Here is a 27,080-nt window from a genome sequence, read left to right as displayed (position 1 = left end):
AAACCATTCCCCCTGTCCTGTCACTCCAGGCCCTTGTGAGATCTCTAGTTCTCTATTCTCTCTACTCCAATTCCACTACACTTCCACAGACTGGAGTTCAGAGATGTTCTACGTAAAGGAATCATGGCCCTCATGGTGGAATTGCCTGGGATTCACAGCAGAGCCAACTCTGTGACATGAGGGTGTGCTTTTTGCAGGGAGTTGGTACTGGAACACTTTGGAGTTTACACCACAATTAGAAAAAGGCTCCAGAGCTGAATAAATTACCATTCTCTGTCTAAATAAACAAGCATGGGTGACAGGGATTTTTAGCTTTTGTTGTTGTTGTTGTTGTTTTTAATAAGGAATGTTGTCAGTCTTATTTTATTATGCATAATAGAAGGTGGTGAAAAAAAATCGATATAAGCTCTGAATCTAACCTAATTAAAACTACAAACACAATGTTATTTGAATGACTTACAACATTGTTTAAATCCAACAAGTAGACAAGAAAACAACAAATCTATGCAGGGGTTTTTATACATATGGTGAAGAAAACTTGCAAAGTGTTAAAATATATTTTCTGTTCTGTATGTTTCTGGTACGAGGAAGTGATGTGTGGATTACTGTATAGTTATGAACAGAGCCTTGACTTTTACAAGCAATAATCAGCTTCAAAACATACAATGTATATCTAAAAATATCCCCTAAAGCTGCTCATACAAAGTCAAATCCAGCACCTACTAAAGTTCAGCCAGCCGACTCTTTGACTGGGCGCTTGACCAGGCCCATGGTAATTGTGAAGTACCTGACAGTCTAATTGTATTCATATGAAAAAAATCACATTGCATAGATTTAAACAGGAAGACATGCAATAACAAGACAAGTCACAGTATAGCAAAAAACCTTGTTTCTTTGGTGAAACAAAAGCATATATAAAAGTTACAAAGATTTTAGACTTTCATTCACAAAAAAAAACCCCAGACATTCACATTATACACTATACAAGATAATAATATAAATAGAAAAAAGTATTATGTGCATTGTTTGGGGGCAAAGGGTGGGCAATGAACCAGCCAACTGTGTTGAACACATGAGGGTTGAGCAGCCACTGCCTTTTCCTAAGGGATGTTGTCTGAACTGTGATCCCAGTTCCCAACCTATGGCCTGGTCACTCCATGGGCAGCTCTGCCATGTTAGCCGGCTTTCAGCTCTTATCCTTTCCTTTCCAACCTTTTTCATTACAACCCCACATGAACACAAAGGTGTCAACCTCACATCTGTGTGTATTTGTCATGTTGCTTTAAAAGGTACATCTTAAGGAACTTACTGCTCTTCATTTTCATTTTTTTTCCTTTTTTCCCTTTTTTTTTTTTTTTTTTTTTTTTTTTTTAAATCTCGTGCCCAAAGGTGTGCAAGGCACTTGGCAGGAATAACAGTCCCTTCTGTGGAGAGATCATTCCAAATGTTAACTTCTACTTCACTGTACACATCAAGGCCAGTTATCGCACTAACCAGAGTAAGAAACCATAACAGAAAACTCCTACCTACACACTGCACCAGCTACAACCTAATCATCTCTCTGTGCACACACTTCTCTCTAGAAAGCCAAGATCCTGATTCTTCTGTAAGTCACACAGTTCTCACTCATTTAAACTGCAAAACAAATGATCCTGTTGAGCAGGAATTTTGCTCTCTGGGGAAAATAGCAAGTTGAACTGAAAGATGGTTCCAAAAGCGGAGCTCAGGGGCTAATACTGCACTGGCGAGCTCTTTCAATCTTCTTTGTATGGGTAAAATAACATCCAATAAATTAAATCAGTATGGCTTACTTCATTTATTTATGTACGCTTCACAGCTGCAGCATTCATACACAAACATTCATTACTTTATAAAAAGGTTAAAAAATGGTTATATATACAAAATTATTTACTTTTTTGATTTTTGCTTGTTTTTTACAAAAAAAAAATCCCCCAAATACCAGGTCTACCTCCATTTTTGGAATGCAGAGACCTGTAATATAGACCTTGTGGTTAATGTCGTGAAAGTAATTTTTTTCCTTTCTTTTTTTCCTGTTTTTTTTTTTCTTATCCAAAAAAAAAAAAAAGTAGCCTTGGTTGATAAAGTTAATGTATTAGCACTTGGAATTTTACAGGCTCTCCCTGTCATACAAAACTCCTCCACGCAGTCCTTTCTCATGAGTGGTGAAGCTGGAATGGAGAGCAGAAAAAAATGTTCCATATTGCAGTCCCTAGTTCATGCCTCATGCCACTTTTATGTGCTCTGTCTAAACTTTGCATCTCATGGGCACAAACTGTACCTTGGATGGGAATTGGCACAGTTCTCATTAAAAAAAAAAAAAGTCATGTAACTTGTGTGTTTATCTTCACCTGATAACAGCAAATTTCAGTCAGTGAAGTCATTATTTCAACCATTTCCAGCCTAGGTAAACAACATAAAAACAACGTCATAAATGACAAGACCTCTGAGGTCGTTCTAACCATAAATATGCCTGAAATTAGTGTGACTTTTCATTTTATATACACGATTTTAAAAACAACACACAAACAACATTAAAATCATCTTATTTACATTTTCATTGGTGCTAAAATCGAGCTGTTTAAATATTGCAGAAGGCTGGTACATATCATTAAAATGGTCCACACCGATGGCATATAGAAAACTAATAATCTTTACAGGCTGGAAATGGTTTCCTTTTATCCCCATAAGCACTTCTCCTCTTTTATTTATTTATTTATTTATTTCTTAAATTTTATGATAAACACCATATCTTTTTTTATTTTTTTGCAAAAACACATTGTGAATACTGCAGTCCATAGTTTTCAAAACAAGTTGATAATACTCCTATAAGTGATAGAAAAGGCACAGGAAGTTATGACTTTGGCTGAAATGGTGGAGATCCCCCGTTCACCATTTAGCTCTCAGCGCCTTGAGTCCTGCCACGTCCTCATCCAGCGGTGGTAGTGCTTCGACGAATTTAGTGATGTTCCCTTCCCCAGTGAGGAGTGTTTGTAGTAGTATTTCTTAGAGTAAGTCCTTTGGTATGTGGATGCTGCAGTGAGAAGGAGGAAATTAAAAAAAAAAAAGGGAAATTAGTTTAAAGTTCTTTAATTGACTACATTTCATGACACAGGTCTGTTAATTCTTGGTTAATTAGAGAGTTATGCTATGACTGCTATGACTATGAGTGCGATGACTGTGTTACAGGCAGGAGAAGCATCTCTTACACACAGTGGCAGAAAAAATCGTTAGTGATATTAGGAACCTGTTGATTCCAGAAATTATAACAGTGTTATTGTTTATTTTTAAAGAATCTCAGTGCCTTCTGTAAAGACAGAAAGGAAATATTTTCATTAATATTTTAGTAGTTTTGGAGGGTTGGTGTTCTTTCCTGTGGACAGAGCGAGCAGTGCTGCTGTCATAATCTTTCATACCACATTTGCTCTTCTCTTATTACTTATTAATTACTCATTACTTATTGATCATAAATTATCCTACTGTTTCTGGTCTGGCACCGTTTTGGTTTCAAAGAACTCACGATTCATGCAGGTAATTTTGGGCATGTCCCATCTTCCATTCCCTTGGCATCGGATGGTTGGGATGTGGCGCTGGATGAAACCGTCTTTGCAATGGTATCTGATGAGGGAGTTGATCTCGTAGCGAGGCTTCATCTTTCCAAAGGTCTTGGCGTTTTCCACAACAGGAGGTTGACCACAAGCAACTTGAAGGAAGAGAGAACAACACCCAAAACATCACCCTGCAAACCCACTTTGAGCTGGGACTGCCCTCTGAGCCCTAGCTAAGGGAACGGGTCAAGGGACCTCAGTCAGACCCCTAAGAGGCACATCCAGACAAGGACAGGGGGGTCAGTATTTCCTGTAGTTCTCCAGTCTTGTAGACCAAACACAGTAGTGATGTAGATTGGAAAATGGCAGATATTGTAGTTAGTATCCCCTTTCTGGTTTAAATTGTGATGTAAATTAGAGCCAAAATTGTTGGCACAGTCACACAAAGAAGGGATTTTTCAAAAGCCTGAAAACCAGTGAAGTTACTACAGGCATTTAAAAAAAAAAAGTCTCATTTTCAATATTTCTCATGTCTTCCTCAATGACACTATTTAAAAGGACTTAAAACTGAATCCACCAAGGCCCAGAGAACACGTTAATACAAAGTTTTGAATGCCAGTTTAGAGAATTATGCTTTTTGTCACTGGAAAGTTTGTACCTGTTGCTTTCTTGCAGGTGTAGGTCAGGTGATAATTGCATGGTACATCATTCCACTGCCCATTCTCGTGCCAGATTATAACAACACAGTCTTCTCCAGCAGAAAAGAAGCTGTCTGGCTGGTTTGGTCTCCAGTTCTCATATTGCTGCAGAGAGGTGAAGCAAAACCATGATCCCCAGTGCTGGAGAACATTCACATTCCATTTAACAGAAGTGCAACTTTGGTGAACAGCAATCTCAATTGTTTGATTGAGGCTGGACTAAATAAAGCTAGATTTATGAAATGCTCCCAGTCTATTAACAGGTTTTCTCGATGGGAAAAAAATATTCTGGTCTAACACCTCATTTACTGTAAACTGATGTCAGGTGAACAAAACAAAGAGACACAATTCAGCACAAGCAAAACCAGATCCTAAGTGTGTCAAAACTACTCTTTCCTACATAGACAGACATGAAGTAGAATGCTAGGAAATACAGTAAATAGCCCATAACCCTCATTAGTCCATATCTACAAAGTGGTAAATCACAGACTGGCTTTTTAGACTCAGATTATTTATTCTCTGACCTCATTTAATGAAGTCACTCAATGAGATGACGTGCAGAATTAGGTGAAACATAAGTGAATGTTTCCCCAGACCATCCCAGACTGATGTTTCCATTAAAAATGCTAGGTGGCAGACTGAGCACAGACAGCAGCCTTTCGGCCTTAGAAATGGGGATTCAAATACTGCCCTCTGCAGAAGAGCTGACTTCAGGTATCTACGAACATATATACAAATAAGAGCAGAAAGTGGCAAACTGGTTTTAGAAGTAGAAATCCGGTTGTTGGTATGTGCAAAACAAAAACAAAAACAAAAAAAATCCCACAGAAGAATCTTCAAATGGCTGTAAAATATCTGCACAATGTCTTTTTTGGATGAAAATTTGGGAGGATTCAGTCTGTTTTTTCAATCAATCAGGAGGAAAAATAGCAACATAGGGAGTGTCACACCAACTGAAACCTGTGCATCAGTCCTTGTCAGGGACATACAACTTCCTCCCCTAGCAGTCAGTAGAGGTGGCATAATCCTGATCCCTTTTCTCCCCTAACCTTGTTCCCAAACAAAGCACAGTAATTTGAGATTTGCACAGAGCAAAGTGAGAGAAGATTTGGAAACCATTCCTAGAGATTTTCGTTGGGATTTCTGTTGTCTGACTCTGAGAAGAATTTAATGAAGGATAAAAATAGATATCTGTAAGAGCTGGAATTCACATAAATGCCAGACATTAACCAGGCAGCTAGCCCTTGTATGGTCAAAATTACACAGTTTCTAGAGTGCTTATATTTTCCTCAGTGCTTACATCCTTCTGTCTAGAGCTGGCCTATATAAATGTCATAAAAGTTTAGCTTTCTATTTTTTTAACTTAATTACATAACCCCCATTCACTGCCTGGGTGAACACATTTTAAAAATAAAGTTAACATGCCCCACACAAGTAGTATTTACCTTCCAATGAATCAAACTACGAAAAAATAAATTAGTTAAGTACTTAACATTTTCCTGCCATGTGTCATCTTACTCATCACAGGTTTTAATTATCCAGGCAGTTTAACCATCACAGTCTAAATAAATTTGTTCTGCACTGAGTTTATTACCTCTAATAAACTTCCCCCTTTTTATGTGGAACTAACTTAATTCCATCTTGACTTTCCAGTGTTTAACAATTCTAAACTACAATGAACACTAACTCATTTACCCAGGTCCAGAATCCATTTGCTTTCAAGAACATGCACAGGCACACAAAAATTGAGGAAAGCAGTAAGTCTAATGGTAGAAAATCTGATCAATAATTGAGAGCAAAGGAAAGGCTGCAACAAGCTGTTTCTTGTGGAAATGACACCAGAGAGCTGTTTGCTTCAGCAGGAATTGGAGTGTGGGAATGGAGGATATTTGATGGCTATTGGGGGCGTGTGAGCTGGAGGCGCTCCCACCCTCAGCACACAGACTCCATATGCTCTTGCCTCAGCAAAACGACTCCAAAATATGCATTTGCTTTGCTGGCAGGGCTGCAGTGTAATGGCAAAGGATTATATCTGGGCCCTGTGGCTTGTTTAAGAATGTCTAATATCCTCCAGCATAACTTGCTATTACCTCACATCTGATATCATAATTGCACAGATTTATTTTGGCTGAGGACCTCTGATTTTTGCCTAGGTTTAGTGCCAGAATTGCTTAGCAGAGGAAGTTCCAGACTTCTGAATTGCTTTCTTAGGTCTCCACCCAGATCTTCTGTAGTTTTTCAACTCCTTATTTAGCCACTGATAATGGGACAATGATACAAAGAGATTCTCCCTGCTTGAGTGGAATAAACAGCTAGACAAATAAACTAATATTTTGCTTTCCTTTTATGGATTAGATCTTTGCAGGATCATAAGCGTGGTTCTGATTTTCACTTACACTAGTGTAACTCAGGTGTTACTGGACCATGTCCAGTAAATATATATCAGCAAAAGAATTAATGGGAAGAAACCCTTGGCAACGCTCTTAGGTTTTGAGTCTATCTAGTTTTGTCTTATGAATGATACAACTAGGTTAATATGCTAAAGAAAAGCTGATACCACCCTTTTAGTCCTCAGCAGAAATACTTACACCGGGTGATTGCACAGTGACCTAAAAGCTATCACTACCCTGGCTTTTAAGCAGCTTTACTACAACATTTTTTTCTCTGGATTAAAATATAAAGTACTTCCAGACTGCACATTTTTGGACATATAACCTTAATTATGTACATGACTCAAAATCAGAGAGGTTGGCTCAAGACATTTTTCTCCTGCAGGCTGTGGAGAGGCAAAGCAACAATGGAATGACAGAATGGTTTGTGTTGGGAGGGACCTTAAAGCCCATCTTGTTCCCTACCCTGCCATGGATAGGGACACCTTCCACTACCCAAGCCTCATCCAATCTGCCCTTGATTAAGCCTCAGGCTCAGACAGACACTACTGTACCAGCCACTCTGCAAAGCTTTCAGCACCCACAGTGGCAGGAAAATTGGGGCTTTTTCGTAAAAGCCTAAGGTTTCTCTGTAAACTCGTAACTGCAGAACCTAGCCCTGGGGACAGGATTTTGATTCCTGTTACCTCCATTTGGTCCTTGGGGAATCAGTAGTCTGTCTTGCCACCATTTCAGGCTAAAAATTGGAGCTCTTGTTATGCTCTTTATGTCTTTAATTATTCTGTAATAATTAATCTTCCTTGTAGATTTTTTTCTTACTGTTGTTGAAATCAAAGCCTACACTGTCACATTGGATTTACTTGTTCCAGCTTTCTCTGCTAAAGGGCCCTGAAAATTTTCCTGCAGGCAGAGAGTGGATGATCCACGACTTAGAGATGGAACTGAGCTGGAATTCAGCTCTTCAGACTTTCTGCGTTGCATTAGACAATGCACTTGGCTGGCCATTCCCAGTCCATGAAGTGGACTCACAGGGGGAGTTTGGATAGAATGGTTACAAAAGCCCGTGAGGGCATTTTTTTTAAGTTCCACATTTTTGGGAAGGATTTCCTTATATGGCATGGCATTAAGTCACAGCCATGTGGTGTGACAGGCTAGCTTGTCACACAAATCGAGCTAAAGAAGCCAGGATTACAGCAAGAGCTGTAAAGTAGAAAACTTTATTAGCTAGTCACTACTTATTCTCATTCAGATGGCCGCTAATTAAAGAGGAGCATAATCTTCCCATAATGAACAAGATCTCACCTTGAGGGAGATTTGTTATTTAAATTCTCAGATAAGCAACCTTCCTTGACAGACTCATTTCCTTAATAATGGGTAATCCACTCAGTTCCATCAGGTGTTTGCACTGCCAAGGTGAATCTGGGAGTAAGCAGAAGCTCAGCTTTGTGACACTCCAGAAATTTCAGCCATTCCTTTATCTCCAAAAGGCCCATCAAGTGGCTGAGATAATCACTTGGATTTTGCATTCCAAAACATTTAACAAGCGCTGAGTTTAATGAAAGACAATAAAATAAAGTACTGGTGCAAACAAAATTTTACTGCTTGACCTCAGTATTGTGTAAAGACCAATAATTTACCTGAAATACTCCTATTTAGATTTACAGGTTAAGGCTTTTGCCTTTGCCTTTCTGGGCAAAGGAAGCTTGTCTTCAGCATGTTTAGATAACCTTAAAGTACAAATAAAACTGTCTTGGCATTTCTTGGCACTTGTTATTGTGATTTTTATTTTCTTTCATTCTGGCTGCTTCCCTATCTTATTCCTTCTTAATGCAAGACTAATGAGGCAAATTTAAAAAAACAACAAACAACAGTGAGAGATGTAGGGATTGGCTGAGTGGGAACTACCTGTGCCATTTCATCTGAAAGTGAAGCAGCATTTCCTGCCTGGTATTTATGACTAAGCCGAGACCACCACTGCAAACCTCATTGGCCATCATCCTTTTTTTTGTTGCTATAACAGGAATACACTTTTTTGTTTTTTTTCTTCACAATAGCAGACAAAGTCTTAGAAATCTTTATCAGGAAATCCCCTGAAAGAGACCCTCACTGTGGAGGTTCTGCTATGATTGAATATCTCAACTAAAAGTTATATCTCACTTTCAGACAGTCCTGGTAATTACTCAGTGGCTGAACTTCGGCAAGATCAGCTTAAGGTTACAATGAGTACATAGACTCCTCATTTGTGGCTCATGCTATTATAGAGCACTGCTGCTGTTACATGAGATATTTGGAAAGTTTGAACAGGATTGAATTTTCTCTAAAAAAAAAAAAATCAAACATATTTCTATGAAGATTTGGCAATGTCTGAAATACTTAACGTCACCTGGTATTTAAATGCATTTATACATTGGGAAAGACAGGAAACTACCTTATAGTGTAGACTCTGTTTCACTAAAGTTCACCCCAGTCCTGCAAAGAATTTTTCTATTTAATTTTATGAATGGGAGCAGTCTGACAGAACTCACCAGAAGAATTCTTGAGACTAAAAATTCCATTCAGTGACTGCTTAAGCACGTACCTTGATTTAGAGGCATAGGTGGTGCCTTAAACTCTGCAGGGAAGATCAGATGCCTGAGAGAGGGACGAAGTTAAGGGTATGTGTAAACCTTTGCTGGGAGAAACTCAAATCAATTTGAAGACAACTGCTGTATTTAAACTTATCTACAAGTACACACCAAAATCACATGTCATGATCCTGATGATTTTTTAGGTCATAGTTGAATAGCTTCCCTCTACCTCTTAATCTGAGTTTTGTTTGCATAGGATTTGGGAAACTGGCAGGGCTTGGCCCAGGCAAGAACCCAACACTCGCCATGACTGAGTCACACTGTGAGCAAGACAAACTCCTGAGAAGAGCTTTGCTAAGGACTTTTGCAAAAGATTTCACTTGAAAGGGTTGGGGTTTTTTGGTAACAGAGAGATGGGATGTATTGAAAAACTCTCTGAGTCCTATGTAGCAGCTTGCAAAAAAAAAGGGACTCTGGAAAACATACACTCGTGTGTATCTATGGATATCCAGAAGCAGTGATTGCAGATTGAATAAGCAGGAATAATGCAAAAATAAATACTTTGGGAAAGAAATGTAATAAATAGGAGTTAAACTAGTGAAAAAACGCCAGCTGATGAAGCTGAAATATAAAAGAACTGTCAATTCTACATTTTGGGAGGAGCCAATTGTGAGGTGGAGCAGATAACCAGTTGACTTTTTTTAAAATAATACCACAGTATGACATTTTTTCCATGAAAAGTGGAAAACAGTGAGCATGGCGATAAACCCCCACTAGGTGACACTGTCTACTCATTGCTGAGTCCAAATACTCACTGGAGTACTCCAAAATTATAATTATTCAGAAAAGACACCTCTTTTATTAACTCGTTCAAAGCTAAGTGAACCCATGGACTTTTATCTGCTCTGTATCATGGTTTTGCTGATTTTTTTTTTAGAGTAATAGCTTTAAACATGGTTCATACACTGTACAGTTCAATTTTGAGGGTATGCTATGTGTGCTGGGCTTTTGGAAGTCACTTCAGTAAGAGAATTCACTTCAAAAGTAAGTGGCAAAGAGCTGGTGAAGTTCTCTTGGTACTGGGCACATGTTTTACTGTGGAGGAAAGGTATGGTAGGGTGGTAAGTGTTGGTTGGTGTAATGTTCTTTGGGAGTCACACTGACATAATTATACGTTCCCAAGTTGTATAGGGTGTGACTTATTCTTTTTGTGCACAGCTACCAGGAGAGCCACGGGGAAAAAAAATTTATGTCATTTATGTCAACAATTACTGCAAATTTGAAGCTGCTCAAGATTTTTAGCCCAGAGCCAACAATTATAAGGCTCTGAAGTAACTGCTGACCCCCTTGACAAAAACAAGATAAAACCCCACTTTGTCCAAGAGGACCTCCTATACTGCCTACAGCATCCTGGACCGAAAATATACCTGTCATTAATAACATTATATAGTTCTCCTCCATTTGAGTGCAGGTCAAATGAGCATCTTAAAAAGAGGCCGTAATGACTGACTGCAGCACAGAACCAAAACATTTGGTAGGTTTAAATTCTCCTTCTCCAAGGACCCTGTGGGACACGGGTACAATGAGCTTTTTGTTTGCAGCTGACTACAGCACTTTTTTAGTTTGTTTGCTTTATTTAACCCACAGAGGCAGGCTCCTTCCCTACAATACTCTGTGCCTTTTTGAAGGGGTTTTTTTTGTGTTTGTGTTCAATGAAGTTACTCTTTCTGAGAGAGGGGTGCGGTTACAGATTTTTTTTTTCTCAAGTTAAAGCTTTCTGATTCACCAGCCAGTGAAGGAGGGAAAAGAGAAGGCTTTGTTTTCACCAGAACTAAACTTCTGGTTGTTTTCTTTTTTCTTTTTTTTTTTTTTTTTAAACGTAGCTACCTAACACTGACAATCTGAGCACCAGCTTTGCAGAACACAAAGCATAAGTGCTCCTGTGATGAAGGGAAGGAAAACCAGCTCAGGTTCTCTAGGCAGCTTTAAAAGTGGCAATATGCCCCATTACTTCCCTGGCTGGCAGCACTCTCCCAGTGACAGACAATCTGGCCACAGACACTGGCCAGTTCCTTGTTGCAGCACTAATCTTATGTAATGGGGGTGAGCTCACCACCCTGCAAAGTTCTAATTATCAGCAGCATTTTCCAGAGGATGTGAATAACCCCGCTTGTGAGGCACCACCCCAAGTAGCCATATGGGCTTAATCCATAACATGAATAACTCCTTCTCTGCTGTGCCTGTTCACAAGGGTCCTTAGCAGGGAAAACCTAGCCGTCTAAATACAAAGGGGAAGCTGCCAAAAGCAACACTAGATTTTTCTTTCTTTTTTTTTTTCTTTTTTTTTTTTCTGTTTGGATGGGTGTGCTTTACAGCTGTAAAAGTTGGTATTCACAGGCCTAAGTGAACTATTTAAATTCAATTTTGCCAAGGGATCTTTCCCAGTGTCACATTTTCTTCTCTTTCCCTTTGATCAATTATTAAATGTCTCCACTGATGATGTAAGTTTTGGTGTTTTGTAGTTTGTATTGCATCACATTTAAAGTATAAAAAGATACAAATAGCATGGACAAATTTCTCTGTCCACATAGTTGTGACTGTTTAGGTCTCTGTGTTTTTCCCAAAGTTGTTTTTATTGCTCAGTGCTTTCCATGATAATTGTGGGATGAAGATTGCCAATGATACAACCTTAAAGAGTTGTTCACTATTCAAGAAATGCTGGGAACAAAGTCTACAGGAAAGTGCAAGAATAATTTTGATTCTGTAGTTTTCTAAATGCAAATGAAGACAATATTTAGCCATTTTCACTCCAGTGCAGAATATAAATCAGAGGAAAACTAATGTTTCTCCCAAACCAAGAGCCAACAGAACAGCCCTGTAACTACCCTGCAACAGAAGGAAAGAAGAGCTAACAAAATATGCTCTTAAAAATACTATAAAATTCTCTTCTGCCTCTTCAGTCTATCACTGTAATCATACCTGAAATGGCTTGAGCAGAAATTGGCTTGATTTTCAGTAAATAACAAAGGTCTAAAAATGTTGGGGTGTTGCGAGTTCTCTGAACACACTTCAGTACCTGCTCTCACTGCCTTCACCTCTGAGACAAATTATCTGAACTCAGGGACTGAGCAGATAAGCCAAAGTTTTCAGTTTACAAATTCCCTTCCTGCTGCTCCACACAATTTTGGATGCTGCTCCCAGTCCAAGCCCATGACTGTGGCAGTGGCCCTTGATCTCCAGCTCTCAGTGAACTTGCTCCACATGTGAGGATCCCTGAGATTTCCTGAAAGAACATTCATTTTTTTATGTTGTACTAACACAGCTGCCATTAGCTTCTTTCCCTTTATACAAAAAGGGAATGACTTATGCTGCCAAAGTGGTTCATCAGCTCCAGAACATGAATCCACCTCTCCCAACTATCAGAAACATTGAAAAATTATTTCTTTCCTAAACAGGAAAAAAAAAAAAAAAAAAAGGAGAGAATTAAAAGAAAGACAGCAGAAACATGCTGGGACAAATTTCTTCCTGCCATGGGGATACAGTACAGCAAATCAGAACAAATCAGATACGTGGGAGTGGCCAATGGATCCCACAGCTTAGTATAATTATAGCTTATTTTATTCTGCTTATTGGCCTTGGCTAAGCTCCAAGCTTAGCCAAGGAGCTCTTTGAAGATATGCTCTGACCTTAACCAAGAAGCTCCCAATTTTAATTTTTTTTTAAGAATCTACAAAAAAGACAAATATAAGCAGATTGGTCTGACCAATGAAATCCAGTATAATGATGTATCAGTTACCTGGAAAGCAATTTCTTTATGAAAAAGTACCGCCTGGACTGACAATTAGACTTGAATGCATGAGAGGTATGACACAACTACATTATTCATGTAATTTTTCACTTCTCAAGCCCAGTCTGTGTTTGGGATTTAGTGGATAAAGAATGTTGAAAAAGTGTGTTTTACCAGCATATGGTGAGACTTCATCTACACCACTCAGCTCCTTGCACAAGATTATGTCACTTTGCCTTAAAGGCAGGAAACTGCTAAGCAGTTTTAAATAAAAAAAATCATCAACAACAAAAACCCAAATCAAAACCCAAAACACTTTACAGTTAAGAAATAAACCTGCCAAAACACCCTAAAAATACCCAGATAATGATGCATTAGGCGCTTCAGTGAGGTAGATCTAAAAGCCTCTTCAAATTCTCTCTGCAGTAGCAGATCTGCAATACTGTGATTTAGGAGTGGACCAGTGGATAATTTTTTTTGTCTTAAAATTTTTTTTGAATGGAAAACAGGTAGACTCAATGCAGATATGGACAAAAGTCATGTGGGCCAAGAAGTATTAAATACTATTTCTTGCTTTCTCACTGAATCTGTACTTGCTTCATTATTCAAGACACCAACATTTTTCTTGGGGAATTCTGAGAATCAGAGCATGTATTTACTCTTCATTTATTCCAAGACTTGTTTTCTGTCATCATTTTTGTTCAGCATAATTCCAGTTGATGCATAAAAAGCATGCACAGGAATAGAGGGGCTTTTTTGACTGCTGCTGGTTTTGATGAATTGCTAACAGCTAGTACTTTCTAGAGGGGTTAAAAAGAATGAATTCCAAAATATCAAGGGTGTCTGATTATTTTTTTCCACTACTATGCAACTAAACAAAAATTTTCAGTAGATCTGTGAGCCTGTCAAAGGTACTCTACATTCAGTGTACGTTTCCCAGTGAGAACCTTAATTCTATATTCTCATATACATGCTTTGTCCCACTATCATATTTAATGGTGGCTGGCATTTGGCCTCAGTTAAAAGGAAAAAAAAGGAAAAACAGAAACAGGTATAAGCTGAAAATGTCAAAAAATTACTGATTTCCCTCCACTGAGCTCATTGGTTGAAATACCTTTTAGGGGTAAAGTTAAAAAAAAAAAAAAAGGAAATGTATTTGGGTATTTGATCCCTTTTCCAGAAATTACTAAACAAATACATGCCACCTGGCAAAAGAGTTCCTGTCTATGTTCTGCGTATTCCAGTTGGTTTCCTCATGTTTGTGGCAAAGGAGTGATGCAAACCTTGTTCCATAATCTTCAGTAATGGCGCCTGTGGTTCAAGGATTCACAATTCCAGGGGCTTTTTTTTTTTGTTTGTTTAAGAAAGAAAACTCATATGAAAGAGAAATCACTAAAATTTATCACAGTATGGCGTAAACAATTCCGTCCATAACATGTTTTGCTGCTGCTGCTGTTGTTGTCAGTTTGCTTTTTCTTTGAAGAAAGAAAGCATCAGAACAGTGTGGGGTTTTTTTCAATCCAAAACCTCATAAAATCGTGTAATCATGATTTGTGGATTAAGTCAAGATCTTATTGGAGAAAATTCAAAGTAATATCAAGATAAAGATGAAAGTACATAAACTTGTAGATGCCCAACCAGTTTTCTGATAGTATCTTCAAGAAAACTATTATCATGGGGACCCTCAACAGAATTGACAAATTTTCCCTTATGCCAGAAGTGTTAAACAGAATTGTAGATAGAGAAGAATATTTTGGAGAGCACATCAAGCTGGGAAACAAATTTAGAAACAGATGAAGTACAGATGCATCCTGATATGTAAAACATATGAAGGCTATTTAGGCTTTGACTGTAGGGAAAACCCATCCCTAAACTCAGAAATTGAAGTTACAACCTGAGTGTTGATGTAATAAGTCTGATTTTTATGATCACAAATTGTACTAATGCATTTAACACTATCATGAATACTACTCAGCTGCAACTACATAAAAGAGGCAATTTTTTTACCTACATAGTATTCAAATTCATTGCAAATTTAGAACATCATCAGGGAAATACATTTGATGCATATATTTAATTAGGTCATCATTTCTGTTAATCATTAGAGAGGTTATAAATCACTATAACCAGAACTGTGATTAGAAAGTATGAGAAATGAGTTAAAAGCCAGGACAAAGGAACAAATGAGGCAGTTGGTCAGCGCCACAGGATGCAGAATCCATATGGAATAAATTACGAGGGAAATCTATTGAAGCAGTGAACATAATTGATTTCAAGAGACACCTAAATTGTTTCTGAAGGAAGAGACAGAGGGAAGTTGTTAAAACTGAAAGAAAAAGAAAGTGAGATAAAAAAAGATCAATCAAAACAGAAATCTGTTGGACAGATGCTCTTATTCTGTTCCTAGAAAATCTTAATTTCTTAAAATTGAAAATTACAGTAAAAATATAACACCACATTTGGTCAGTAGCCTGAATTAAGAAGTAGGATCTCAGTTCTAATTTCAATTTTAATTTGCCTGCCTTGCCCCAGGTGTCTTTCTACATAAGTTGCAGCAACACATGCACATATGTGTCCACAGGCTTTCTGATTTCAAAATTCACAACTGGAAAACAAAATAATAAACATAACTAGTTTGGGGGTTTTTCCTTAATGTAATTTTCTTCAATGGGTGCTAAATAGCAATAATTCACCTGCCTCTTCTACAAAAGAGATGGGCTTGAGTTGGAAAGAGCTTGATCACATTCTGCAATCACCAGCTTTTTGATTCTCCTTCTGCTGATTCTCCTTCTTGTTTTAAGGCAGAAAGAGGTATCAACAGCATCCTAAAATGTTATGGGTGAATTATTGGTTGCAGGCCCACTGAACCACCTCAGAATGGCTATTTCTCCACCCCAGCTGTAGAGCTGCCACATAGAACAGGCTCCAGCAATACCTGGGAGGCTCCTTTGTGCACTCCAGAGACCCAGCAAATGCAACAGCTTGAATGCCAGATCCTCACCCAAAAAATGCATCCTGCTCCATGTACAGATGGTCGGGGAACTGCTACACATGCCCTTGTGTAAGACAAGAAGTGCCCAAAACAGCTCCACCAGAGACCCTTAAATTACTACTCTTTGAAATCCTTGAGATTTCTCACACATACAAAAATAGGAAGTAAGAACAAGACTTCGGAACTAAACCACAAAATATTAGTTATCCCAAAGTGATTTCACTGGCTGTTTGCTTAGGTCCATATTTGGTGGCAGCTTGTTTTTTTTTTCTCCACACAACTTCTCTCCTTGCTGGTGGGAATTTGCTAAGCTACCAGAAAAAGAAATGGATGAGTGATTTCATTTCAAAGGCATCTTACCAGTGGGCTACCATCAGTCCAGCGGAAATCACGCTCAAACATCTTGTCATTGAGGCCAATCCACTGGTAGTCGTGCCCAATACCTAGGGAACCAGAAGGGTATTTTCATTAAGCTTCCCATAAATGGAACAGATTTCACCAAAGAAAATAATTTTACACAGACATGAATCAGACATCCTGTCCTTAAGATTCTTCTACTCATTACGCAAACAACTGTTTTACAGACCCTTTGTCAGTTTTGTTTTGTTTTGTTTTAAATTTGGAATGTCTATAAAAATGCAGATTCTCATCTAACATTCTTAAACAACCCTGTCTCTTCACTTCTGCTGGTGTTTCAAGGGAAACAGAATTAGTTTTCTACCTGAGCGCATATGAGGGGGAGAAAAAAAAAGGCAAATAAAATATTAAAATAACAAAATCATGTATTATAATCTACATTTTTCAAGTTTTGGTACGGCTGTGACCTGTGTTGTATAGACTGAGCAACACAACACAGTGAGACTATTTCTGTATGCCAAACTAATACAATATATGATGGTGTGGGCATTGATATCATGTGCACCAAAAGATCTTAAGCCTCCAGAAAAATAATATTTCAAGAATTTCCAGTGTCAACATTAAAGTTCCTATCTTCTTCCCCCCATCAAAAAGTGCCCTCTTCTCCCCCAAAAAAGTATTTTCTATGCAACAAAAAATAACTTAATAGTGACAGGGAACTTGTAAGAAGTAAACATTAAGAACACAAAGTGTGCCTTTTAAACACACTAAAAGTATATTTTAAGATGGAGTTGTAAAAGCTGAGTAGTCAGCAGGGTATTTCGCCAGCTCTGAATCCTCAGTGACCAGAGTCATGGAATATCCTGAGTGGGAAGGGACCCACAAGGATCATCCAGTCCTGGCCCTACATAGGACCATCCCCAAGAGTAACACAATGTGCCTGAGAGGATCATCCAAATGCTCCTTGAGCTCTGCAGACTTGGTGCTGTGACTGCTGCCCTGGGGAGCCTGTTCAGTGTCCGACCACCCTCCAGAGGAAGAACCTTTTCCTGACATTCAACCTAAGCCTGCCCTGACACAACTTCAGGCATCCCCTGGGGTCCTGTCCCTGCTCACACAGAGCAGAGATCAGAGCTGCCTCGCTGGAGGATCTGCAGGCCCCCATGAGGTCTTTATATCCTTCTTAAACTTTACCCCCCCCAAAGCTGGAGGCAGAGGAGCCCTCGGAAGAGGCACATACGGTTGACGAAGATCTGCTCCTCATGGGACAGGATGCTGGTCAGATGAGCCCCCTGGAGCCGACACTCCCGCTCTGCCGTGTCCCACGTGCGCCGGTGCGCGAAGTACTTGTAGCACTGCCCCTGGAACTTGTGCCAGCCATAGTCACAGGTCTCTGTGTCTGTGGCAAACAAATAAACAACTTCTCTGTCAGTGGGTAAGAAACATAGGGAAGTTTTGTGCAAGCTGATGGATTTTCTGTAGGGCAAAGCTCCAAGAAAAACACCCACCTTTTAAGTAGTACAAAAGCAAACATTCATCCATGAGACCTCATTTGCAGATAGTTCTGTTTACCCAGTTTCAGTAAAAGCTGCAAGAATACTACTTATCTAAGGAGTATAACTGCAACTGGAAACTTTGTGAGTTTCCACTGATGGAACTAGGCTCTGTTTGGGCCATCTCAAGAGAACATCATCCATCACTCTGGATGAACGAAGTGCCTGGATGTTCAACTGCGGTTATTCTACATCTCATCTGAGTTTTCTGAGCCTGTATATGTGAATGAGAATTTTTACTTGCAAGGACAAACAGTTCTTTGAGTTAATGTACTGAATTACTGAATTACTCTCGGAAGAAAATTATGAATGAAAATAATACAAAGGAAAATTACTGTGATTGTTCAGCCCACAGAAGCAAAGACGCAATATTGTCTTTCTGAACTTACACTTCCAAATGCTGCCCCAAAACCTATCTTCCTTGACAAAATCTAACTTAATAAACTTTAGGCATTAGCTTCTTGGGAAGATTGCAAAGCAAAGAAATTGTACGTTGTCTGTGCTTCTCTGAGGCATAGTGCTGATAAGAAAGAATCACAGACAGGAGTTCACACCAGCCAGTATGTCCTTCCATCTAAAGAGAAATAAACTTGAACCTTGGAACAGGAACAACCTGTAGATTTGATGTTAATTATTTTCTTAAGTTAGGCAGCTGTAAACAGAGTAGATGGCAATAAACTGCACCTTTTTGGTTCCAAGTTTGCTGAATGAATCACAGAAAAAAGTCAACATTAATAAGAGGGACAAAACAAATGTGATGTCTGAATGTATCTGAGCTGTGCTTGAGAACAACAGCAACTTGCCACTGATAAGAGAGAGTTTTAGGGAGGAGTGGGAGAAACAACAGGGAAAACACAGACAGTTTTGAGCTATGACAGACAAAATGGCATCATAAAGGACACTTCAGCACAAGATTACAGCCTGTTCCAACCACAGCTATCTCACCCTGAGGGGGCTCAGTGGCAGGATGCTGAAGAACAGAATCACAAAACCTGACTTCCCACATCGCACCCACCCACCAGGAATTTGCCCCTTCCCACCAAGTTTTATCAATCCCTGAACAAAACTGTGTCTGAAAGCAACTCTCTGGCCTTTCCAGAGGTACAAAGGCGTCCTGGGTATGAAACTGGATTTCTTATTTTCAGTAAGTCAATATAGTCAATGGTCAATAACAAGCTTTGGTCAAAAGGGCTCTTTTTGCATTAGTACAGAAACAGCCAATTATTGCAGAACATGCCAAGGACAGATGACTGAAAATGCCTTAACTAAGACATTACTTAGCTTTGAGATGCTACCACAACTGTAGAATAGTTTTTCGCAACCCCAGTCGGGTTCTCAATTCATAGCAGGAAGAGGCCACTCACATTCTGAAGCAGAAAAGTGTCTAATTTTATGAAAAAAATTTAAATTCCTCATAACAGAAACTACACTTTTAGGTGTATATAAATGGACTTAAAAGTGCAAATATATCACATCAAAGGCTTACTATAATTCCTCTGAAACTGGTAACACAGCAGTCATTGTCTTAGGAATTTGGTACCAAAATAATTTCCCGAAAGTCATTAGTACTGACATAAATATAATGAATGCAAAGGCATAATAAAGTTTACACTGGTTATCTTCCTTTTATTTTCAGAAAGTTGAACTGTAGGAAACTGCTTGTGCCTTGAGTAATCTCAGTTACGAAAAAAGAAATGTAATCTACACTACCAACTTGCTAGATTTTTTTATCTTTTCCCTCTTTGTATTCTGTGTGAGGTACAGGATGTAGACACATCTTTAATCTCTGATATCTAGGTAATTTTAAAGCTTAGTCTGCTTTTGGCCTTCTAGAACATTTCTTTAACCACACGAGGCTGACTAACAGTCCTATGTCCTTTGTGAAAGCTCTCCAGGTTTTATTATTTATCTTGTTCAGGGACTCCTTTGTCCCACAGGAAACAAGTCAGATAATAACAAGTAGGTTTGCATGCTGAGAAAAACATGGCCAGAGAGGATTTCCACGTTATTCTAATCAAGCCCTCCCTGACCTCTCCTAGGGAAGGAGTGAAGAATTTGAGAGAAGATCTGCTGAAAGACAGGTAGAGGAGGTAAAGAGCCCTGAAAAAAAAAAAACCTGAGAGGACTGTGTTCAGAAAATAAGATACAATGGCCTGAGTATCAATCATAAATAACACAACTTCTCTTCTTAAGACAGAAAGTGTCAAACAGTGACCAGAGTGCTCTTTATTTAAGTGCATGCACTGCAATGCACATCCAACTCCTCCCTCCTATACAAAATAGTACATTGCCTTCCAAAAGAGAAATGTTAAATAACTTCTTCTGCCCCTGTTGGTAACCCAAAAATCTAGAAAAGCAGAAAAAGACAGGACTGATGGCCATAAAATACATAATGTTCGCACATGAAGGAGAAGAGGGTATTTCTGTTTGGAGTTGGTGAGTGGTCGGGGTTTGTTTTTTTTTTTCTTGTTTTTTGCTTTTGGTTTGTTGGGTTTTTTTTTTGTTTGGGGTAGTTGAGTTGGTTTTTGTTGTTGTTGTTGCTTTTTTTTATTTTTGAGAGGAGAGGTTGATGAGAAAAGGGGAAAAATGAACAAGGAAAGGAAGATTCAGGAGGGCAGAGGATGAAAAATGCAAAACCAGCCAAGTAAAAATGTGGGGACTGTTTCGTCCCTGCACTCATCAACATCTTTGTCCTCAGCTCACGTAACTTACCAGACAAAGAGAGCTGCAAGGCTGACAGAGAGGTAAGGGTTCCATATGGGTATAAACTTTTAGTGCCTTTACTGAACCAGTAAAGCCTAATTGCAGGTGGCTGTAAATTTTCTGACTCAGTCACCTGCAAGTAGAGTAGGTGCAAGCACTTACTCCACATTCATTGTGTACTAAGCCAGGGAGGCAATCACAGGTCTCTGTAACCTTATCCCAGAATGTGATGGAAAGACTTAAACACTCATATTTATGGTGTTTTGAAAATTGTCTCACTAGCGTTAAGATTTATGACAATTTACGGGAGTATTTGGGTGATGTGTGCAAGGAGTTATTTTCGCAGTTTCGTCCCTCTGTAGCTGCAATTGTACATGTGTGACAACATCTCTAAACTCTGCATTAAAAAAAGAGTTGTCTGTAGGTTTAATACATAGAAAAGTACTGCTTTTTCAATAGCTGCAGTAATCTGCTGACAATAGGTCCCTTGTCTTTAAAGAAATACCATAAGGGGCTTAAAGAAAATAAAGACTGACACAGGTACTAGAACATAATGAGAGTCTTACTCAGCTGTGAATTTTATCTATGACTCTCTGCCTTCAGCTAATGAACAAATGCCAGAGGCTCATTAGCCCACACTTCTTGAGGAGAAACCCATTTTTCTCGTAAATATTCAAAATAATCCCTTCTCAGCTGAAAGACATCAGTAAGAGACCATCTGTTTTCAGAAAGTATCTTTGCACTAAGCCCTTCTCAACTACTTCAATCCCCAGCTACCAAGTCCTAGGAACAAAGTGAATTAAATAAGACTGGAGTAATCACAGACACTGGAATGATGAACTTGGGTTATTAAAAAAACCATTGTTCCTAATATGATAATTAAGAAAACCCAGTTGTCTTTTCTTCGAAACCTGGAAGAGAACAGCTGGTTGTACCATCCTGAGGAGCCTCATCCTGTACAAACAGGTGTTTTGGGGATATTTATGCATTTTAAGTGATGTTCAGATGTCACCAAGTGTCATGCAGAACGTGCATCTGTACTTTGAAAAGATACAGGTGGTGGGCAAAACAGGGTCTAAGAGAGGTACTCCACTCACTTTTGATCTCATCTGAACCAGAAGTGATGCTACCTGACTGAGCTAACAATCTAGTTTAAAAGTGAACAACTTCAGCTGCTCTGTTTATAAGACAACTTTAGCTCTCTTCAGGAAGATGTTCCTGGGCTCAGACTGTTGAACTGTTTCCACCTGGCAAAAAAAGGGGTGCCAGGGAGCCAGTCCCATGGCTGAGTCTCAGGACTGATTTCCCTCATCCAGACTGGACCTCCCAGAAGGTTCCTCTCACTCCTACCATCCCAAGCTCCCTGATATGCAGCTGTGATGTCCCCCACTCACATCCCCTCCAAATGCTGACACAGGCACGACACCTCAACTGGAGATCCCTTAGAATTGAGCAGTCTCACAGGGGCATCTGGGTGAAATTCTGAGCTCTGCGTTTCTTTCTGCACCAGTGGTGCAGATGTGATGGAATCACCTCCTACTTTTTGAGCCTCATTTCCAGAGGAAGCCCATGCTCCCTTCTCCTGTTCCCTGGCCCCCCATGGCATTTTGAATGCTCAGGAGTGTGCCTAAGAAAGCCCTTCAGCTTGACTTTTTTTTTTTTTTAAGTTTTATAAAATGAATATTATATTTGAAGGGAAAAAAAATAATGAAATAAAATCTCAGTGTATTTTTCTGTGAGCACCATCTTTTCTGTGGCACCGAGGCAACACATTCTATCATCCTGGCTGGTCTTTAAATCTAGTGAGGTCAGGACTGGTGCCTTGAAATAAAGCCTGCTTGTCAGACAACCATGTCTGAATCACCAACACAGTTTTATTTTGTCTGGTGGAGCGGAAATTTGGCACTAAAACCTTTTCCCAAATCCCAAACCACTGCAGGACTTTAAGCAGAGGAAATTTAAATTCCAAAGCTGAGAGAGCACAGCTCTGGTTCTGATTGACAAACTAGGAAATGTTCCCATTTACCACCTGAAATGCACTCTCAGGTCATAAAAAGGAGCTTAAAGCTACCATGGTACTCAGAGCCACTCACTGCTATGGATTTGCTGGAATGAAGGGGAGGAGGAAGGGAGTGAGAATATTTATTTCTTTTGTTGTGAAAACACTGTCAATTTATAATTTGGGACACAAGATTCAGGAAGTCGTCTCAAGTTGCAAGGTTAGCCAGACTACTGAAAAAGGTTAAACCTTGAAAAGTACTGGTCAGGTCTGAGATTTTTCAGCTCTGACAAACAAATCTCTATAAATTGAGCTGGAAGAGTTTGCAAACTGCTTTTCACTGAAGCTGAGAAACAAACATGAAAATACACAACACTAATTAAACAGATCCAAAGGTTTAGTTCATTCGCCTGTGACCAAAAATATTCAACTGAAGAAAAAGAAAAAAATATTTTCGTGAGCTGAGCAAGTACATTTTAATACACCATTTCTTTTCCCATGGAAATGCCTTCATTAATTTTATTAACAGAATAGATTTTGCTACCCTAGTCCTCCTCCTACATATTGAGTAAGCATCTCATACTATAAATGTTTCTTGTAAATACAGTGGCATTTCTTGCAGAGAACTTTCTAACAATTACAGAGACATGGGTATTTAACCTTATTTCATCTGCCCAGTTTAGAAAGCCTCTTACAACTTACTTGTATAAGTAACTTACTTGTATAACTATAAATCCTCTACCTACTTTGGCTGAAATAACTACAGAACAAGTAATTTTGAAAATTCTGGGATAAAGCTGTCAAATCTATGGCTCCCAGTGGATGAATACATAATCTGAATTATTCAGTAGAGTATTCCTACATGACTGATGTTTATTGGAGGTGAAGGGTTCTGATATGTCTTACAGTGTGCGTAATTTTTTAAGACAGAAACTCAGTCAGTTTAGGAGGCTTTGCCTAGTTACTCCAGAAGGGTGTTGGAATGGAAAAGGACAAGCTCCATCACCACAGGCTGAAGAACACACCTTACCTTGCTCACAAAGAGCACCTATGTAGCTTGGCAGGCACAGGCAGGTGAAGGTATTGAGGCCATCAATGCATGTGGCTCCGTTCCTGCACGGGTTGGACTGGCACTCATCAACATCTGCAGCAAAAAGATAAGAGTGGTTTTACAACCCACCCAGCTCCCAGAAGGTAAATGCTCTTCAGCCTTAGTCACACTGGTGACTGGGACTTGTTCAGCACAGAAGAATAAAACACTGTGCAAGATCCAAGTGGTCACTGTGTGGATGAGAAGAAATGCTGCACCATGCAGCATTTTCCTGTGCTGGTGGAAAATTTCACTTTTATATGTGACCACAGCACAAAAACTCTCATTAAGCACTGAGGACCTCAAATATCTTCATGAAACTCAAATATTGGAAATCTTATCACGTAGCATCAAACACACTGCTAATTTCAGCCTGCAAATCAGCAGGCACTGGCTTGTTGTTGACTTGCATTTCTCATTTCTTCCTTGTCTAATCTTATCAAGATGAGGACAAAGCACCATAAAGGCCATATCACTTAATGACCAGTCAGATAGTAGCAGTCTTGCACAATAAATAAGTAACAATTTCTGTCCCCCACTCCTCCAAGGCTAAAACATCTTGTCTTCACCTTTTAAACTGGAGCACTAGTTCATTTAAAGTAATTACTTTGTACATGTATTCATATAGTTTATAAGCTAGTCTATCTTTTCATAAAGATCATATGATGATTTCTAATGAGTTCTGTTTCTCTGAAACAATCACAACTTAAACTTTAATGCAGATTTTGTAAACATCTCAGTCCAAAGTGAATTGCTGGTAATGATTCACTCATTGAAACATAAGACAGAAGGTAGATATATCTACAAACCAAAAAACAACAACTAGGAATAATTGTTGCATCATGAGGAGGGCTTTTTTTAAAAATATTTCTATTTTAAAATATACTCTGTTCAAATTTTTGCTAGGTCTTACTTGGTCCAGTCATTTGGAAAGATCTCGAGGTAATATTTTAGGCTTTGTATACAGAATATCCCTGAATACAAGGGCTAAAAATGCTGAGGTTTCCTTTCTTAGGTATCACAAAACCTATTTCTACATGGCAATGGTCTGTGGAGAGTCACACTCCAATTTTTGGATAAGCCTCTAAAAGTGCTAGAGGACACAAAGTGCACAGATCCTTATTTTATAATTATTATACCTGACCTATGTTTTGCAACCAGGGGATGCCATATTCCTTGACAAAGATTTAAGATGCAGCATCTAAAATGTGATCTCTACCATTAATGAACTAGTGAAATACCAAACTCATCAGGATGAGCTAGGAAAGCAGAGAACAATATTAACTATTTTTTAAATCACATACGAAACACAAATTTGTCTTACAGAACACAAATAAAACCATATTAATCCTGACAGCTATGCTGCAGTGATTTCTTCAACCTTTGGGTGGAGTTGAGTTTTTTTCTCCCAACCTATATATGATGAGTTAAACTCATTTTTTTTCTTTCCAATTTGGCAGGCAACTGTGTAACAGACAAATCCATGGTATTTATCAGGGAATGATAAATAGTCTAAATTATCTCTGCACTAAACAGCCAACCTACCACTTTTACCATATTTTGGTTAGATTTCTGGAAGAAAAACTGGTTATTTTACACTGTACAGGTGAGTCTCTGGAAATCCACAGTCACAGCAGGTACTCATGGATGTCACAGGCAGCTTGAAGAGGTCCTCAGGTAGAGTTGTCACAAAAATACCAATCTATACCAAATATGCATATGATTACCATAATATTTACAATTTCCTGGGAAAAAAAATATCAGACTGGCATTCAGTACTCATCTTCCCAGTCACTTTTAAGATAAATTTATTTTACCAGCCTTCCAAATAATTACTCCAGGCTCTTAGAGAACTATCCCAAATATTAATGCTTGTTTTGTTTTATTTAGGTATTTTTTAACTTAGTGTTCTGAATTTGAGTTCCTGCACAGCTCTCTCAACCTTTCTGTGCACATATCAGTGCACTTTATGGCGAGAGAGATAAGAGAGGACCTCCTCTATTTTATTGCTCTTAAGGGACTCACTGCAGAATTTTTCAAATGTCTGTTTATTCTTCAACTTCAAAACTCAGCACTTGTGCAGATCTCATGTATGAAAACTTTTCTTAGGCTTCATCTTACCTAATTCACACTGCTCTCCACTGAAACCTGGAAGACAGGTACAGATGTAGAACGAACCACGAGAGTAGCAGGTGCCACCGTTGAGGCAGGGGTTGCTCTTGCAGGGATCTTGGCCTGTTAAACAAGTAGAAAAAAATGAATTTGACTCCACAGTTTCAAGGAAATAGTATATTTTCAATTTTTTGGAAGAAAAAAAATCTTCATTGCTGCATTGATGGTGCAGTTTTACTGTGATTACAGAAACTATTAACACTGGAAGTAAGATAGTTTTGTAAAACAGCAAAGCTTGTATTCAGGCATCACCATATTTTAACTTTAACAACAAAATATGGCATTTACTAAGAACTAATACAAATTATTTTTAGAATTATGCTTTTTCACAGCAATTTGCACTGTATTTGGCAGTCATGATACTCTAAGGATTTAGTTTGCATGACATGACGCTTAATTATAGCTGAAAACAGTTAAACATATGCACAATGAATGAGAAATGCTTTTCTTTTGAACAGGGTTAGTTTATGCAGAATGACAGGGTACACAGAACATACTACTGGCTGCTGTTGGTTCAGGTCTTTCTTTTATCTAATCAAACAATGCCTGCAAAGTCTTTCTTAGAAATACATTTGAAGAACAAAAATAAAGATACTGAGTACATTTGTAACTGAACTAAAAAGTCAGAGAAAAGCTTACCTGATATGAAATCCTTGGTTGTTACAGGAGTTATCATTTAAATAGCTTTTCCTTGCAGAACTTTATGCCTTCTAGTGGTGTTTATTTCCACTGAGTTTAGATACCTAGGTATTTTCATTTGAGTTCATGCCTAGGAGAACTCATTCACACAAACAAGTGCACACTAAACCATTTCTAAGTGTTAACTTCTCAGAGTTAGAGGGAAATCCTGAGGACAGTCCTTCTAGGGTACAAAAATAAAGCCCTGGCTTTGAAAATTTACGAAATGGTTCAGAGATTTCTGTAAACCAGAGAAGTGAGAAAAATTAAGATTTCTGATTATATTTTCCACAAAAAAAAATCTGATTATGGTCAATGGAAAAAAAAAAAAGGTAAATAGCATCTATTTTACCCTTGCAAACCGGACATTCGGTCTTCCTAAAGTACCAAGTTCCCTGTCTAGTCATAGGAATGCAGAAAGTCCAGCTGAAAGCCTCCTGAGGAAACTCCCATGTACATAAGTTTGGGAATATAACTAAATAATTAGGGATTTCACCTTGGAGGTTTTGAAAAGGATCTGATAATATC

At 38.6% G+C, this 27,080-nt stretch overlaps 1 protein-coding gene across 1 annotated transcript in view; it reads right to left on the bottom strand.

The window, feature by feature from the left end:
• Window positions 1-443: 443 nt before the first annotated feature.
• The window catches only part of VCAN (versican), a 97,623-nt gene continuing 70,986 nt past the window's right edge, over window positions 444-27,080 (bottom strand). The window contains exons 9-15 of the mRNA XM_064642488.1: window positions 25,824-25,937; window positions 23,643-23,756; window positions 17,598-17,756; window positions 16,361-16,443; window positions 4,225-4,369; window positions 3,539-3,721; window positions 444-3,052 (exon numbers count right to left, since the gene is read on the bottom strand). Of these exons, the coding sequence (XP_064498558.1) occupies window positions 2,922-3,052; window positions 3,539-3,721; window positions 4,225-4,369; window positions 16,361-16,443; window positions 17,598-17,756; window positions 23,643-23,756; window positions 25,824-25,937 (929 nt within the window). The 3' untranslated portion in view covers window positions 444-2,921. The remainder of the gene's footprint in view (window positions 3,053-3,538; window positions 3,722-4,224; window positions 4,370-16,360; window positions 16,444-17,597; window positions 17,757-23,642; window positions 23,757-25,823; window positions 25,938-27,080) is intronic.

This window comes from Pseudopipra pipra, chromosome Z (assembly GCF_036250125.1).
Source record: "Pseudopipra pipra isolate bDixPip1 chromosome Z, bDixPip1.hap1, whole genome shotgun sequence".
Taxonomy (NCBI): Eukaryota; Metazoa; Chordata; class Aves; order Passeriformes; family Pipridae; genus Pseudopipra; species Pseudopipra pipra.
Note: the sequence above shows the minus strand (reverse complement) of the source record. Positions and strands in the feature narration are given on the sequence as shown.